We start from the raw sequence: 15,981 nt of genomic DNA, 5'->3' as shown, positions 1-15,981 counted from the left end.
GGCTCCGAGGAAAGGGCCAGCGAGAAATGTCACTTCACGTCGAACAAAATGAGATAACACAAGGTTGTGGCCGCGTTGCGCCGGTTTTAATGGTAGACAAGAGCAAGCGTCCAGTATGCTGTGAGCTGATTTGGGTGTTTGGGTGTTTGCTTTTTGAGGAGATTCTCCGTGGGAATCGCATTCTGCCTACAGCTTGCTAACAGAAGGTGATGGTTTTGCCTGTTGCTTTGCCTGGTACTGCTGCAGCTCCTCTGGCAGCCCCTCCCCACGCACAACGTTTCCAATTCAAACCACCCTGAAGCTTTATCCGTCCTTTCTGAGGCCTCCCAGGCTGAAGCTCTGCCTGCAGACCAAGCGGAGAGCCAATCTCCGTTTACTTACCTACCTCATTTATATCCCATCTTTCCCCCCAGTGCACACCCAGAGCAGCTCCATGAATCCCCCCTCCTCCGTTTTATCTTCACAACAAACGTATGTGACAGGCGAGGCTGAGTGTGAGACTGTCTAGGCCAAAGTCACACAATGATTTTCCATGGCATAATCAGAGATTTGAACTTGCCTATGAAGTATTTTCTAGGTTTCCCACCCTGTTAATTTGTTATTGTGCTAGTTACGGGGGAAGACGTAGATTAGAAAATCCTGGATTTTCTGTCAACACGCCGACAGAGGTCTCTTTCTCAAATGCTAAAACAGTGGGAAGTGTATTGTCGAAGGCTTTCACGGCCGGAGAACGATGGTTGTTGTGGGTTTTCCGGGCTGTATTGCCGTGGTCTTGGCATTATAGTTCCTGACGTTTTGCCAGCAGCTGTGGCTGGCATCTTCAGAGGTGTAGCACCAAAAGACAGAGAGATCTCTCAGTGTCAGTGGGAAGTGTCTTTGAACAGCTCTGACTGATGCATTCAAAGCTCGGTTTGCAATCCATCAAGTAACAACAGCAGCCCTCCAAAGTGTCCCAAGTGGATAACAGCTGGACAGACACCGAAAGAGCCAGTTGGATTCCAGCTCTTCCCATGGAGGCAGAGGGGTTGGTTCTTACCAGTTCGTTCTGCATCCTCGTATGGTCTGTTTGACCATCTGACAATTCAACTGCTGTGTCCCCTTTCGTGACACTTAATACTGAGCAGCATTTGAGAGTTTTGTTTGGTAGCAAACTTCAGTCTTTAGACTTGAAATCAGTTGAGCTCTTTAATAACTCCCACCAGGCATGCAAAATACGACTGATATTTGATAGCCCCGCTATTTCTTCCCTACTTATTCATTATAAACTAGAAACAAAGCTCGTTGTGCAAATAAATACAACGGGCTCTAGAAAGTTGTGCTTTTCAAAAATTTTTATGAAACATAACATTCAGTGATCAATGCTGAAAGATTTCTTTATATACAATGTTTTTGTATATAAAGCCCTTCCAATTTCCGCTCTCAAAATCTCCAGGAATTTCACTACCTGGAGCTGGCAACCCCACACGGGGAGTCCTGGTCAGGCTGTTAAATGACTCTGAAGCCGCGCGCCCCCCTTCCAGTCACCCACAGGTTATCCCAGCCTCTCCCGCCTGATGGATGGTTCTCTGGATCTCCTGGGTTTCTCCTTGCCCCCAGCCCTTCCTTTTCCTTAAAAAAAAATCTGCAGGGTGCCACAGGTGGGCCAGCGGGAGCTGGGAAGGGCCCCAGTTGCAACCAAATTAGTGTGAGGAAGGGCTTGCAGCCTGCCCATTCGTAGAATCATAGAGTTGGAAGGGGCCATACAGACCATCTAGTCCACCCCCCTGCCCAGTGCAGGATCAGCCTAAAGCATCTCTGATTGATGGGGGTTGAGGACACATGACAGACAGGAAACCTTCCCAATCCCAGCTGGCTGCCCGCTGCCGGCTGCCGGCTTGACAGGGGGGCAGGTTTATCCCTCCCCCTGGCACCGATCCCGGTGAGGAGGGGAAGGCGAGCAGCCGCCTCGTTTGCAACTGGCGGCAGGTTTGTAGGCGGGCGGGTTTGCTCCCCCCGCTGCGCCGGCTTGACAGGGCGGCGCACCCCTGCGCAAATCCCGGCTGCGAAGGGAAGGCGAGCGGCTGCCCCTCTTGCAGCCTGCCGTCGGTTTGCAGGCGGGCGGGTTTGCTCCGCCGACCGCGCCGGCTTGACAGAGGGGCGGGTTTGTCCCTCCCCTCGCGCGATCCAGGCAGCGAGGGAAAGGCGAGCGGCCGCCTCGCTTGCAGCTGGCTGTTTGCAGGCGGGCGGGTTTGCTCCCCGCCCTGGCGCCGGCTTGACAGGGGGGCGGGTTCCCCCCCCCGAGGGGAAGGTGAGTGGCCGCCCCTCTTGCAGGGGGCTGCTGGTTTGCAGGCGGCTGGGTTTGCTCCCCCTTGGCTTGACGGGGGGGCGGGTTCCCCCCCATCCCGGAGGCGAGGGCAAGGCGAGTGACCGCCTCGCTTGCAGCTGGCTGTTGCTCCCCGCCCCGGCGCCGGCTTCACAGAGAGGCGGGTTCCTCCCTCCCCTCTCCCCGATCTGGAAGGGGAACAGCTGCCCCTCTTGCAGACTGGGCATCCGGATTTGGCCAAGCCGCTTCAGAGGCGGGCTGTTTGTTTCCCCAGCCTATCAAAGTGAGGAAGGGAAAGGAGACGGAAGTCCTTCCTTCATAGATGCAGAGAAGTTAGCCGTGTTAGTCTGTGGTAGCAAAATCAAAAAGAGTCCAGTAGCACCTTTAAGACTAACCAATTTTATTTTAGCATAAGCTTTCGAGAATCACCCAAAAGGCGCATGCTCCAGCTATCTTTGTGAGTGGTCGGATAGACGCTAAGACAATTATGTTATTGGATACAATTTCTCAGCCAAATAATACAACATTCCACAAACATATACCGAGGTAGTTGGGATTCTCTAACTGGTGTCTGTTTTTCTTCCCTTCTAAGGAGAGGAGACTATGCCACCAGATTTACGAACAATGAAGATACAAGATTGTCCACACATTTTATTTGATTGACTTTCTTTTTTTCATTGGTTTCTTTAGTTAGTTGGTCACCGCACTCTTGGAGCTTTTCTCTTGTGTTTTTCCTATACAGCTGATATCCATAACCTCACCATACTCGTGGGTTGAATCCCAACTCTGCCACAGAAATTGCTGGGAAACTTTGGACCAGTCACACACTCTCAGTCTAACCAACCTCACAGGGAAGTTTTCAGGATAAAATGGAGTGTCAGGATGTTGGCATCTGCCATGCCCCAACCAGAGAAGTCTTTTGAAAAGTTCCTTGTTGTGATCGTTACAGTTAGGAATCAACTTTTTAATTCTCAAACTCTGCATACGTGAACCACCTATGGCTGGAACGGGAGCGGACACTGGGAATGGGGGGGCTGCCAGAGGATGAGTTGGGACCTAAAGACCTCATGAAAGCTCCGGCTGTAGATCCTGGGGCTCATCATTGGCATTCTTTTTTCTTTTTTTGGTTTAAATATTTTATTTAAAGAAATGAAAGTAAGACAAAAACAACGTAAAGTAAGTATAAAAGTTATGCAAAATCTGAATCAGACAGTAAATGGAAAATTATACAATCTTATGCAACCAATAAGTATATAAATAGTGCAGATATAAAAGTCTTGGGAATAAAACAAGCAGAACATTTAAGTTTCTTTAAACTAAAAACGCTCTCAATTAACAAGCACTCAGAATCCCCCATATTCTCAAATGATTTATAAGTAGCACATAATACATGAATGGCGTGTATGCCGGTGGGCATACATGACAGGACCACCCGCACAACTGGTACGCCCGGGGCTGCTGCCCCAACAGTTGTGGGGCCAGAGAAAATTGGAAGGCCGCTTTGAGGGAGACCTGAAGGAGCTGGGGGTTTTCCTAGTCCAAGCAGCAGAGTTCCTATGAGAGTGGGGAGCCACCTTCCCTGATGAAGAAAGCTGGCTGAGCTATTTGGGTTCCCAGCTGGGGGGAGAGGCAGCAAAGTAGTTTGTGGCTATCTATTCCATGCAAACCCATGAACTCTGGAGTGTGTTTCTAAGTGCCTTGCAAGTGCAGTATGAATATCCCCTGGAAAGGGAGAGGGCGAGGGCGAACATGAAGTGCTTGAGGCAAGGGAAGCAGCCAGTGTATGAATATGTGGCCGAATTTAGGGCATGCGCTGCTAAAGTCCCAGAGTGGGATGAGTCAGTGAAAATGGAATTCTTTGGTGCTGGATTGAACCCAGAATTAGTAGCCAAAGCAATGATCCAAGATGACCCAAGTACCCTGCTTGGGTGGATCCAATTGGCTTGTGAGATGGAGAACTGGGAGCAAGTTGTCAAGCTGCTCTGTCTTCAGTATCAGGCTGGACAGCCTCGGAGAGTCAAAGATGCCCAAGGGGTTTTTACAGGCAAAGAGGGAGAGGAATTCTCCGCTCACTTTGTTGCTGAATGCCCTAGTGGAAGACTGGTGCTGATAGGAGCGAGTGGCAAGGGTTGCTACTAGCCAATTCGCCCCGAGACAAGGCTGGCTGCTCTGGGGCAGAATTGGCTAGTAGCAACCCTGACAGAATGGGACCCCAGGGGACAAAGATCAAAAGAAGAACAGCCCTTACAATGGGGTGAGGGGTTCGACTACGGAGTTCCCCTACCAGCGAGCCAAACCGAAGTGCATGTGGACCCAGGGGAATGGGTGGACGAAGAACCCCTGGATTTGAGAGCAGGATCGGAACCAAGCAGTGGGGAGGACCTGACGAAGGAATCATAGGATTTACGGGCTGCAAGGGTGGGGGGAGGACGAACTAAAAAGGGACATGTTACAAGTAGTCCAAGAACTACAAGAGATAATGCGGAGTATGCTACTCCCCAGGTCCACGCCCATCCCAGAATGCAATGGGGAGGATGGAGCAGCAGCACCTCCACCCCCACACACGGAGCAATCTCCTCCCCCGCATCGCCATCAGAGGGAACCGAGGAACCTACCACAAGAAAGCTCCAAAGGGTTGCATGGGAACGTATTATTTCAGCTAGACATAGCACACACAGAAATCAGCACTCTCTCTGAGAAAAGGTACATAGTTTGCTATTCACAGCCCGCTTCCAAGGACACTTGCTCGAGAAGTGAAAGTAGGTAACAACCCTACCAGTAAGCAACCCCCCTTAGCTCAGTACAACTTATGTCAGCAGTTCAGTATATGAAACACATTAATGGCAGGGATGCAGGCATGCATACATGACACTTTTTCCACATTCCAGGCATTTATATTTCTTCACCTGTGTGAATTCTTTGATGGTAAGTCAAGGTTTCTTTCCGATTGAAGCACTTTCCACACTCCATGCATTTATATGGTTTCTCCCCTGTGTGAATTCTTAGATGGCGAGTAAGGCCTCCACTCCGACTATAACTTTTTCCACACTCCATGCATTTATATGGTTTCTCCCCTCTGTGAATTTTGAGATGGCGAGTAAGGTCTCCACTCCGACTGAAGCTTTTTCCACACTCCAGACATTTATATGATTTCACCTCTGAGTGAGTTCTTAGATGAGAATCAAGGGCTCCACGCCATCTGAAGCTTTTTCCACACTCCAGGCATTTATATGGTTTCTCCCCTGTGTGAATTCTTAGATGGTAAATAACACTTTCACTCCGACTGAAGGTTTTACCACATTCAGTACATTTATATTTCTTCTTCCCTGTGTGCGTTCTCTGATGACGAGTATGGTGTCCTTTCTGACGGAAACTTTCTCCACACACCAAGCATTGATATGGCTTCTCCCCTGTGTGAATTCTTTGATGGATAGTAAGTTTTCTACTTTTACTGAAACTCTTCCCAGTCTCAATTTTGTGAGAGTCATCACGCTTTGAAAGAACAGAAGTGTCCCCCTCCTGTTTCCTCAGGGCATCACCATTTTCAAAATTCTCATTTATATCTGAATACGTTTTTCCGGCTGGGGGGAAAAAAGGGGGGGGAACCTCGTATGAACATGGTGAAAAAAAAAGAACATGCAAATTAGGTAATTAACTAAACTAAGTGCTGTAAGCAATGGAAGAGTTCTAAGACTTAGTGTCATTACACACTACCAAAATTCTTTTTTGGGACTCTGGTCTGTAGCAAGCGTATGGAAAATACCACTTCATTGGTATGGTTATTGGAACAGAGATCTTCTCTGACCCAAACTGTAAGCCAGAAGAGCAGGCCCAAAATGTAGCTCTAAGCCAGTGACTTTGGGACAGGGGGATGATGGCATCGGGGTGATGCAGCGTGAATTTTCTGCCTGTGGTGCTGACCCACAATGTTCCACCTGCCATAACTAGAACAACCTCTTGTTGAATGGGGGGAGTCAGCTAAGCCCCTGGTATTGTTTAAAAATTGGGGGCGCTGCTATTTGCCCCAGCATGTAGCTGAGTCCATCAGAGTCAAGGCTCTTGAAAGCAGTCTGTGGGGTGGCTGAAGAGCACCAGCAACAAAGGAAGTGAAACATCGGAATTTAGCAGGGGAGCAATAGACACCCACTGAGACTCATGGTCATTCACGTAGACCCCAAAGGAAGGGTTGAGATTTTTTAGGCATTGAAAAACTTTCCCTAACAAACCAAACCCAGTATCGAATCTTCGCTTCCACCAAGGGGGAAGCAGGTTGCCAGCACTTAATATCAGAGATAGCACAGCGGTTATTAAATTAACTCCAGGGGAGGAGCTGAGAAGACCTGGAGAGCCCCTGGTTCAGAAGAAGTCTTCCCAAATGGATGGCCTGGTGCCCTTGTGGGAAAATATGGGTTTCTCCCTCTCCTGTAATACTTGCAGATGCAGAAAAGACATCTCTTTACTCAATGAGTAATTAAGCTATGGAATTCATTGCCTGAGGACATGGATGACAATCCAAAAGAGAAGCCAGCCTCAGAAGTGACAGATCTCTCCCCATTCATCTCGAGTTGCCCCAGCAGCAGAAAAGAGTGGCAGCTGTCAAGATCCTATCATCATTGAAGGGAGAAGCACTCCGGCTTCCCACAACTGTCCACCAGGAGCCTGTGCTGCATCTGCCTGGGTTCTGGGCCCGTCTGGCTGCCCCTCCGACATAACAGATGCTCAATCTGGCCCCTTTTCTTCTGACTGGTTTTCTTCTGAGCAGCCGCCCCCCTTCCTAAACTAAACAGTTAACTAAAACAGCTTCCTGACTGGATGCAATTGGCTGTGAACAGCAAGAAATTATTTTTAATAATATATTTGCTAGAAGCTGCCCTGAGCCCGCTTGTGGGAAGGGTGGGGTTTAAGTCAAATAATAATAATAATAATAATAATAATAATAATAATAAAATTAATCCTGACCATTGTTTAAAATCAGTGAGAAAGGCAGGATTTAGCTGGTGGAGGGAATAGGAGGCAAAACTGAGAGCCAGTTTGGTATAGTGGTTAAGAGGGTGGGACTCTAATCTGGATAACGGGGTTTGATTCCCCACTCCTCCACTTGAAGCCAGCTGGGTGACCTTGGGCGAGTCACAGTTCTCTGGAGCTCTCTCTGCCCCACCCACCTCACAGGGTGTTTTGCTGTGGGGATAATAATGACATACTTTGTGAACCGCTCTGAGCAGGCATTAAGTTGTCCTGAAGGGCGGTATATAAATCTATTATTATTGTTGTTATTGTTAAAATGGGTTCACTTGAGAGATCTCCGGAGTTGTTTCGGGTCAGTTCTCTGCAGTCAAGCACGTACTTTCTAAGCAAAGGGTCCTAGGTCAATCCTTGGCATCTCCAGTATAGAGAATACCTTAGGAAACACAGCAGGGAAAGGGCCTTGCAAGAGACCTCCGGCCACTATGAGAAGACAAATCGGCTGCACTGGAAGGTCCAAGGGATGACATGAACACTGCCTGCAGTTCTGTTGGGGCAAGTCCCTGCAGTAAAATCACATGCTTTGCAGGCACACTGTCTCAGGATGAAGTCAAAGGGATGTCAGGGGAAACAGGGCTGGGAAACAGCTGTGCCTGAAAGCCCCTGCCATTCGGAGAGAACAAGACTGGTCTAGACCTGGAAATGTGACGTCCCGGGTTAAGGAAGTCACCTACTATCCTATCTTCAAGCAGTAAACAGCCATCATTTCAGCCTTCGCAACTCCTCCAAGCTCTTTTGTGGAGAAGAAACTGGGAGAAAAGAGAAGGCCACAGAAATCGACCAGTCCTTGGAAGGAAGCGCAGGCAACACCGTCCCATGGCAGATCTAGGCACCTACCTGCCAATCCCTCCTCTTCTTCAGAGCCCAGGGGGAACTGCTCACTCTCCTCTTCCAACCAGGATATGAGGTCAGGTTTGGCAATCAGAGGTCCTTTCACTGAGGGGGAAGGGACAGAATTACGATCCTTTGGATCCCCATAACTCCAGCATTTCCAACTCTGCCCCTCCAGAAATACAAAACTATTAAAAATGCAAGGATTGAAAAAAACAGGCACCTACCTGCCAATCCCTCCTCTTCTTCAGAGCACAGGGGGAACTGCTCGTTCTCCTCTTCCAGCCAGTATATGAGGTCAGGTTTGGCCATTGGAGGTCCTTTCACTGAGGGGGAAGGGACAGAATTATGATCCTTCGGATGCCCATAACTCCAGCATTGCCAACCTGGTTGTCTTAAGTGTCATGAGAAGCCAACAAAGTTCCCCTCACAAACACATCTCAGCCCAGAGAGATCAGCAACTGAGACCAGGAGAGACAATTTGATCAGGGACCTCTTTACAGTCACAGCAGCAGTAAACAGACAGCCCAGGAAGAAACGATGCTTACCCAGGGAGGCCACGTTCCCAAAATTCTCCAGCATGACTTCCTTGTACAGAGCTCTCTGGGCTGGGCTCAGCAGGCTCCACTCCCCCTGGGAGAAATGCACAGCCACCTCTTCAAAGGACACGTCGTTCTGGAAAAGGAAGGAAGCATTTCTTTACACCATGGGAGTGCTGCTCAATGAGGGGGTGGGACAAAAAATGGAGACGGCAAATTAGTACCGGAAGACCAGCAGAAAGAGGAGGGGAGAAGCCCCCCTCCATGGACCTATAGTTCCCTCCTCCCTGTCTTGCTTGGGGGTATCTTGGGGCTGGGGTGGGGGGACCTGTCCTCATTAGCAGAGTGTGAGCTGCCTTGTGGGGAAGAGGACAGAGATGTCTGTTTAGTAAAGGACCAAACCTTTTTCGGGGGGAAATTCATTGTCAGTACTGTTTCTGCATCCTCCCAGGTGACCGTTTTCCTGCTTCCGCAGTAGGCAGCCATGACATCTTCCAGCACCAGAACCAAGGGGCCTGATCCTCTGAGCCTCCCAAAAGAGAAGGAAGCCTCCCTGCCCTCCCCTGCACATCTCCCCCATGACACCCCCTCCCCACCAAACCTGAGCAGGCTGCATAGTGGCTCTTTTTGCTTCACCGCATGGAGGAGATGCTGCAGAAGCTATCAAGGGGGTCTTCCTGTTGCTGCCTGGGAAGGAAAGAGAAACCATTTTGTGGCACACACGCATTTTCTGCACCCATACCGTCAGTGAATTTCTCTCCGGATTCGCTTTGGGACACAATTCAATATTGCTTTTGATCTAGGAAGGCTCAGGAGTGTTTGTCCCCACATCTCTCCCCAACCTAGCCATTCTTTACGGGGCGAGGACCCAGCTTCATTATTCATCTATCCCTCTCCCCTCCTGAGTATTTTCTCTCCTAATCCCTACAAATTCATTTCCGAAAGATGAGTCCCTGGCCCTGCTGGTAGCCATACTGCTCCCTTGGCCCATCTGAGGGAAATCCAGCCCTTTTGGCCTGACCTGTACTAAGAGATTATGCTTGGATGCGGGGTGTGTGTGTGTGTCCTGAGGTGATAGCATGGATTGCCAGCTAGGAAAGAAAACCTCCCTGCAGAGAGAAAGCTAGCAGAGCAGGAAAAATGTTTTGGTCCTCTATCTGTGCTCGCCTTGATGACTTTTTATGGCAGAGAGACTTAGACAGATGGTAGAATCACAAAACATGGTCCTCCACCCACAGTCCCAAACGAAGTCATCTTGAGCCCACCTGTCAGGAAAAGGTGCCTTAAATAAAGCAGGAAATCTCCTCAGGTCAATTCCTCCTCATTTGCCTGCATGTATGAATCAGACCTGAGATTGAGCCAAAATCCAGACAGGAATTCTGTTGCTTCTCTTCCCTCCAGCACTGTTCACCCTGCAGAGACCTGCCAATTCTGGTTGATAATGTGGGGGAGGGGCTACATAGACCTCTCTCCTCTTCACAAATGCCCAGTGGAGTATTTCAGTTCTCACCCAACCTTTCTTGCTAAGACTGGAGGTGGGTACAAAATTCACCAATTCAATAGAAACAGTAAAAGCTATATAACTGTAGCAGAATAGGGGTGTCAAGGATCGAGACCAGACAGTTGCTCAGGAAGGAAAGGTAGTTTATTAGCCGGCGGGTCTCAGCGTGACTAGTGTCACAAAAGACTGAGCCGTGCATTCTGCCTATATACGCTTTCGTTAGACAGAATGCATGGTTACAACACATGTCATAGTTACACCACGGGTTTCACACTTCTTGCCACATAGCTTGTATACGTGCTTATAGCTTAGCTATTACCACATAAGGCTATTTCTTTATCAGTTCCCCATTCTTCTCAGAGAGTGTTGCGTACTACTCTGTTGATCTCAAACTAGCTGTTTTCTGGTAAATTTACACTCTCTTGGGCGTTGGTCGGCTACATAACCAGAATTGTAAGAAAATGGGACTGCAAAATTGGAAGATACTAAAATCCTTAGTGGACCTCCTACCTGATTATACAGGTGTGTTTATTTGTGTATATGTTTTTATTATATTTGTAAATACTGTCAGGCTCAGGCACGCCCCTCCCCTCACGTGTCTCTTTCTGCCGGGGTGGTGCTCACTCGCCGCCTGCCTGACTGCTACTTCTTGGCCTTTGGGTCTACTCCACCACTGCTGGCCCACTAGCCTCTCTTAGCTGCCAGGATATTGCCTCCTGAAGGTCTCAGAAACTGGGTGATTGGGCCCTGAGTATTTCCCAGGGACCCCTCTACAACCCTGAGTAGACTGACCTCCACTCCAGGAGCAAGCAAGCAAGCAAGCAAGCAAGCAAGCCTCCTGCTCCCACACACTCCTCTTCACGCTACCTCCTTCCTCCCTCCTCCACTTTTGGGTGGACCTCCCTTTTATCCCCTCACCATTCCCAGGCACCACCTCCTAGCCCCACCCCCAACAGCTTAGCTGCTGCTCTGGCTGCCTTAGGTAGCCACCGCTGTGCCTGCTTTGCCCTCAGCCTCTTCTGGCCCTTTTTCATCCCCTCTAGCCTGTTTGCTGGGTTGTTGGGCTGTAGTTCCTCCCGTGCCTGCCACTGGCTTGGGGTGTGGCCCTGTGCCACCGGTGCTGCCCATGATCTGCTGCCTGTGGTGGCATGGGCTGACTGTCTCTGCCCCCTGTGCCCTCTTCCTCCAGTGGCTAGGACCCAGGAGCTGCCATCTAGCCTGCCTCCTGCCGACAAAAGCTCATCAGCACCTGGGCCTTCTTTGGCGTTCCAGTTCTCCTTTGGTGCCTTTGCTGCCTGTCTCCTCCTTTCCGCCGCTTGTTTCCTCCTTGTCAGATGAGTGTCAAGGGTGGCGAGGCTGGATGGCGGGGCTGCCAGTCTGGGTTCTGGGTGTGGCTCTGGGAGGGTTCCCAAGTCCGGCCTGGTTGCCGGACAAATACATTTTAAATCTTTTTAACTTCTGTTATTCCCTGCCTTGGAGACTCTGTTTGGGTGGGAAAGCGGCATAGAAATGTTTTAAATAAATCAAATACAAATTAAAGTGAGACAAGACCTGTAAGAAATTACTAAAACTGGAGAGCAAAGCACCCAACCCAAGAAGTGCAAACAGCAGGGAGGCTTTTTTTTTCTTTGTAACAGAGGCTTCCGGGCAAAAAAAAATCCATTTTGTTACAGCCGGAGTCTCTTGATGTTAAAAAGGGAAAGGCTCCTCCGACGCGCTGACATTTCTGTTCCAAAGAGCAAAGGGGAGCGTGTGGTTTGCGAGCACCTTGGAGGGGGAGGCGGAGGCGGAGGGGGGAGGAAAGCCTTACTGGAGCCAGGCTGGGAAGAAGCGGACCCCCCCCCCCAATATCCTTCTCACCTCTCTTGCTGCCCCCCAGCCTGGCCCATCCACCCCTCCCCATTCCAAAAGGGCCCCTTTGCACAAAACGCTTCCTGATTTGGGGGGACCTGGGAGGGAAGGAGGGGGTCTCTCCTGCCTGTCCACTTTGGTTCTTGCATTGCAGCCTCCCCCAAAATATCTCCCCCCCCCTCCAAAAGCCCCTCTGAGCTCACCCCTACGGCCGGCCAGCAATGCACGAACTGACAAGTGCTTGCCTGCTTGGCAAGGTGGGAGGAGCAGGAAATGGCAATTTCCGCCCCCCCCCCCCGTGTCTCTCTAGGACTGCGGACTCTGTCGCTTTAACCCTTGGAGGGCCTCGCGGCGGTTAATGGCTCCAAGAAGTAGAAAAGCGCAGGGAATGTCAGGTCGGCCGCCGAGCTGGGCTGCAGCGGGAGAGCAGGACTGGAGTCCTGCGGTGCCCAATAGAGGAACGAGATCTCCAGGGGGAAGCTTTCGAAAGGGGGAGCCAGTTTGGTGAAGTGGTTAAGAACACTATGTATCTTTGAATATGAAAGATCGATCTTGATCTTGACTAGCCGTCAGAAGTGAACATTCTTGGAGAGCCAGACCTGCATAGAACCATTAGCAGCCACAGGTAAACCTGCTCTCTCTGTATTAATCTAATGCTTTTTCAAAGCTGTTCATTCTAGCAGTAGTATTACATCCTGTGGCAATGAGTTCAGCAAGTTATTTTTTTTTATCTAATCCGGGGAGCCGGTTTTGATTCCACACTCCTCCACTTGAAGCCAGCTAGGTGACCTTGGGTCAATCACAGCTCTCTCAGAGCTCTCTCAGCCCCACCCACCTCACAGGGAGACTGTTGTGGGGATAACAACATACTTTGTAAACTGCTTTGAGTGGGTGGTAAGTTGTCCTGAAGGGCGGTATATAAATCGAATGTTATTATTATGTTATTAAAGTCGAAGCTGCCTTCTCCAGAGTAAAGGAGGCTCCGAGGAAAAGGCCAGCGAGAAATGTCCCTACACGTCAAATAAGATGGGATATCACAAGGATGCGGCTACATTGCCCCTGTTTTAATGGGAGGGGGAGAATATAAATAACAAAACCAACATTCATTTACATCCCACTCTTCCGGGAAACTTCACACCCACAGAGCAGTTTACAAAGTGTGTGATTATTATCCTCATAATAATCAACCTGTGAGGTGGATGGGGCTGAGAGAGCTCTGAGAGAGCTGTGGTGTTGGACCCAAGGTCACCCAGCCGGCTTCAAGTGGAGGAGTGGCGATTCTCCAGATTAGAGTCCTGCTGCTCTTAACCACACCACCAAACTGGTGTAAATAAATAAATGTCTCTGCCCCTCCATCTGTCTGTGGCATGACAAAAAAGAAGTCAGGAGTCTCAAAGCTGGCCACTGACTTCAGGAACATCACAGGAGTTTCTGCAGCAAACATGGAAAGAATTGGAACATCCTTGCAAGGAGTTTCTCCCAGACGTCACTCCGGAGTTTTCAATGGAAGCAAAGGTTTGCCCAGGAGGAGGATGGAATGTGCAGGCAGGACTGGAAAACATCCCCTCCACTCCACTCTCTGACAAAAAAGGAGGCAGGAAAATAACAGCTTCCCTGACCTATCACGGCCTCTGTGATGTAACACCTAGAATGTCATCCTGGGATCAAAGAGAGCCAGGTTCGAATCCCCCATCTTCCCTATGGACCAGTTTGCCAATTTCTCACCCTGTTAATTTGTTATTGTGCTATGTTATGAGGGAAGATGTAGATTAGAAAATGCTGGATTTTCTGACAACATGCCAACAAAGGACTCTTTCCCACATACTAAAATAATGGAAAGCGTTTTTGAACAGCTACAAGTGGTGCTTTCAAAGCTAGGCTTCTGAACCCATATAGTAACTAAGTTTAACAAGAACAGCCCTCCAAAATCTAGGTGTCCCAAGGGGATAACAGCTGGACAGCCATTCCAGGGGGAAGCACCGAAAGAGCCAGTTGGATTCCAGCTCTTCCCATCAAGGCAGAGGGGTTGGTTCTATCCAGTTCATTCTGCAGCCTCATAAGGTCTGTCTGAGCACCAGCCAATTCAACAGCGACATCTACTTTTGGAACACTAAAAGCTTAGCAGCATTTGAGAGTTTTGTTTGGTAGCAAAATTTTACCTTTAGACTTGAAATCTGCTGCACTCCTTAATAACTCCCACCAAGCCGGCAAAGTATGACTGAAATTTGAAGGTCTAGCTACTTATTCAATAGATATACTGCCTATCCCACAAAATAAACATCAATCACAACAGAGACTTGAATGCTGCTAGAGGTTTTTTTGTAGTGATTTCTGTGCACTCACCTACCAGAGAAAGCCTCGTTGAACCAAAACGGAACCAGCTTCTGAGAAAATGTGCATGGCAAAACCCCTCCACCAATTTACTTGGATGTGAAGGGAAGTAATCGGCTGTGCACTTTTACATCTATCATTTGGCATAGGAAGCATGATTATAGGTGGTTGTGATCTGGTTTTGCTGGCTGGTGTGTGTGCAGAAAATAATAAACCATACACCTGCTTTATATTTAGAAAAGAAATGAGAGTTCTTTATTGTAGGAACTCCATACTCGGATAGGAAAGGAGGAGAGACAGGTCCTAACTACCCATCTAGTCTAAGGATGGACATGGATGCTCGGGCAAGGCCTGCATCCATGCTGTCAAGATGGAGGGAGGAGAAGGAGAAAGGTGTTGCCTGGAACAAAGCCAGGAAAAGAAGTGAGAGGGAGGGAGGAGGAAAGTCTGAGAATAGCAATTTACATATCAAAGGACAATCAGAGCAGTAAACAGTAGACAAACTGTCCTAACCTCTCTTTCTAACTCTTTCGTTTGTCCCCCTCTGAAACCTGAGGAAAGGGACACTGCAGAATCCTCCTCTCCCAACAAAGCTAATGGATTATTTCTAAAGCTTCTGACTCCATGAATGAAGAGCATTATGTTTCTTATCATCTTTAGGGTATGTCCAGAAACAGGGGAAAAGCAATTGTGGTTTATACCAATTTTCTTGCTGTCATTGCTGACTCCGATCGCAATTACAGATCATGAGTATGCTCTGTGCTTCTTTCTTAAATAGTCTTTGTATTTGGAAAGTCTGGTCTCTGTGCCTGCGTTAAATCCTATTCGCATTAAGCTCTACCACGGTGGAGTAAGGGGAGGGAGCAGAAGTATATCCTTTCATCCCTAGAGAGCACGGGAGAGCCATGAGCGAAAAGTGGGACGTGCAGCAATGGGTGCAGCCTTGAAACTGCAAAGCAGAGAGCCATTTCTCCCACTCTCTCGTCCTCATCATCTAAAGAAGCTGCATCTTCACGTCTTGACTCCTTTCTTTGTTGCACCCCACCCAGCTCCAGACTAGGATATAAAGGATCAAGGATCGCCCATCCCTGTATCTGAAGAATGGAGCTTTGACTCCCTTTGACAATCTGGTTGGTCTCTAAGGTACCAGTGAAACCCTGCTGTTTACTGTATTTTATCCTGTTTTATCCACTGAAAATGGCTCCTAAGGTTGACCACATGGATCCAAACCACAGTAAGCCTGCAGCTAAACTCCTGGAATACACTCTAGATAGGTCTGCCCTTGAAGTCAAAAACTCCAGCTGGTGCACAAAGCCACTAGTCAATAATTATCAGGCTTAGGGCACAGTCTACACATTAAACACATTCTGGAATTGCTCCAATGCCGATTACTTTGCAGACTCAGATCCAGGTGCCAGTTCTGCCCATAGAAAAGCATTCCTTTTTGTCACTGCCACTTGGGGGCATGGTCTGCCTGATGAGCTCAGGAATGACCAAACATTCCAGAATGTGTAAAACCCATTATTGAAGACTAGAAACAGAGCCCGTGGTGAGAAAAAATACAACGGGCTCTAGAAAACTGATTTAGCAGGGCCCTGCTGTGG

General features: G+C 48.9%; 1 protein-coding gene across 2 annotated transcripts; it reads right to left on the bottom strand.

Annotated features, from left to right (window-relative positions):
* Positions 1 to 2,725: 2,725 nt before the first annotated feature.
* LOC129327095 (zinc finger protein 543-like) lies at positions 2,726 to 12,301 on the bottom strand. 2 transcript variants are annotated; one of them, XM_054975532.1, is made up of 7 exons: positions 12,250 to 12,301; positions 11,445 to 11,677; positions 9,296 to 9,381; positions 8,704 to 8,830; positions 8,383 to 8,481; positions 8,162 to 8,260; positions 2,726 to 5,883 (listed from the first exon to the last, which is right to left on the bottom strand). In XM_054975532.1, the coding sequence occupies exons 3-7, from the start codon at positions 9,308 to 9,310 to the stop codon at positions 5,195 to 5,197; spliced, it is 1,029 nt and encodes a 342-aa protein (XP_054831507.1). In that variant the 5' UTR covers positions 9,311 to 9,381; positions 11,445 to 11,677; positions 12,250 to 12,301; the 3' UTR covers positions 2,726 to 5,194. The 2 variants fall into 2 exon arrangements, with proteins under 2 accessions (XP_054831507.1, XP_054831506.1); XM_054975531.1 differs by having other exon boundaries at positions 9,296 to 11,677.
* Between the last annotated feature and the right edge of the window lie 3,680 nt (positions 12,302 to 15,981).

Source organism: Eublepharis macularius, chromosome 4 (assembly GCF_028583425.1).
Source record: "Eublepharis macularius isolate TG4126 chromosome 4, MPM_Emac_v1.0, whole genome shotgun sequence".
Classification (NCBI taxonomy): Eukaryota; Metazoa; Chordata; class Lepidosauria; order Squamata; family Eublepharidae; genus Eublepharis; species Eublepharis macularius.
The sequence above is the reverse complement of the archived record's forward strand: the minus strand, read 5'-3'. Positions and strand labels throughout refer to the sequence as shown.

Bases quoted from the DNA above. Each gene is read 5' to 3' on its own strand.
- LOC129327095 (XM_054975531.1), bottom strand. From the start codon at position 9,421: ATGCGTGTGTGCCACAAAATGGTTTCTCTTTCCTTCCCAGGCAGCAAC. The intron at 8,482-8,703 runs GTAAGCATCGTT...CTTCCCCCTCAG, and splicing joins TGGGAACGTGGCCTCCCTGG to TGAAAGGACCTCCAATGGCC. The intron at 5,884-8,161 runs GTAGGTGCCTAG...TTTTCCCCCCAG, and splicing joins AGAAGAGGAGGGATTGGCAG to CCGGAAAAACGTATTCAGAT.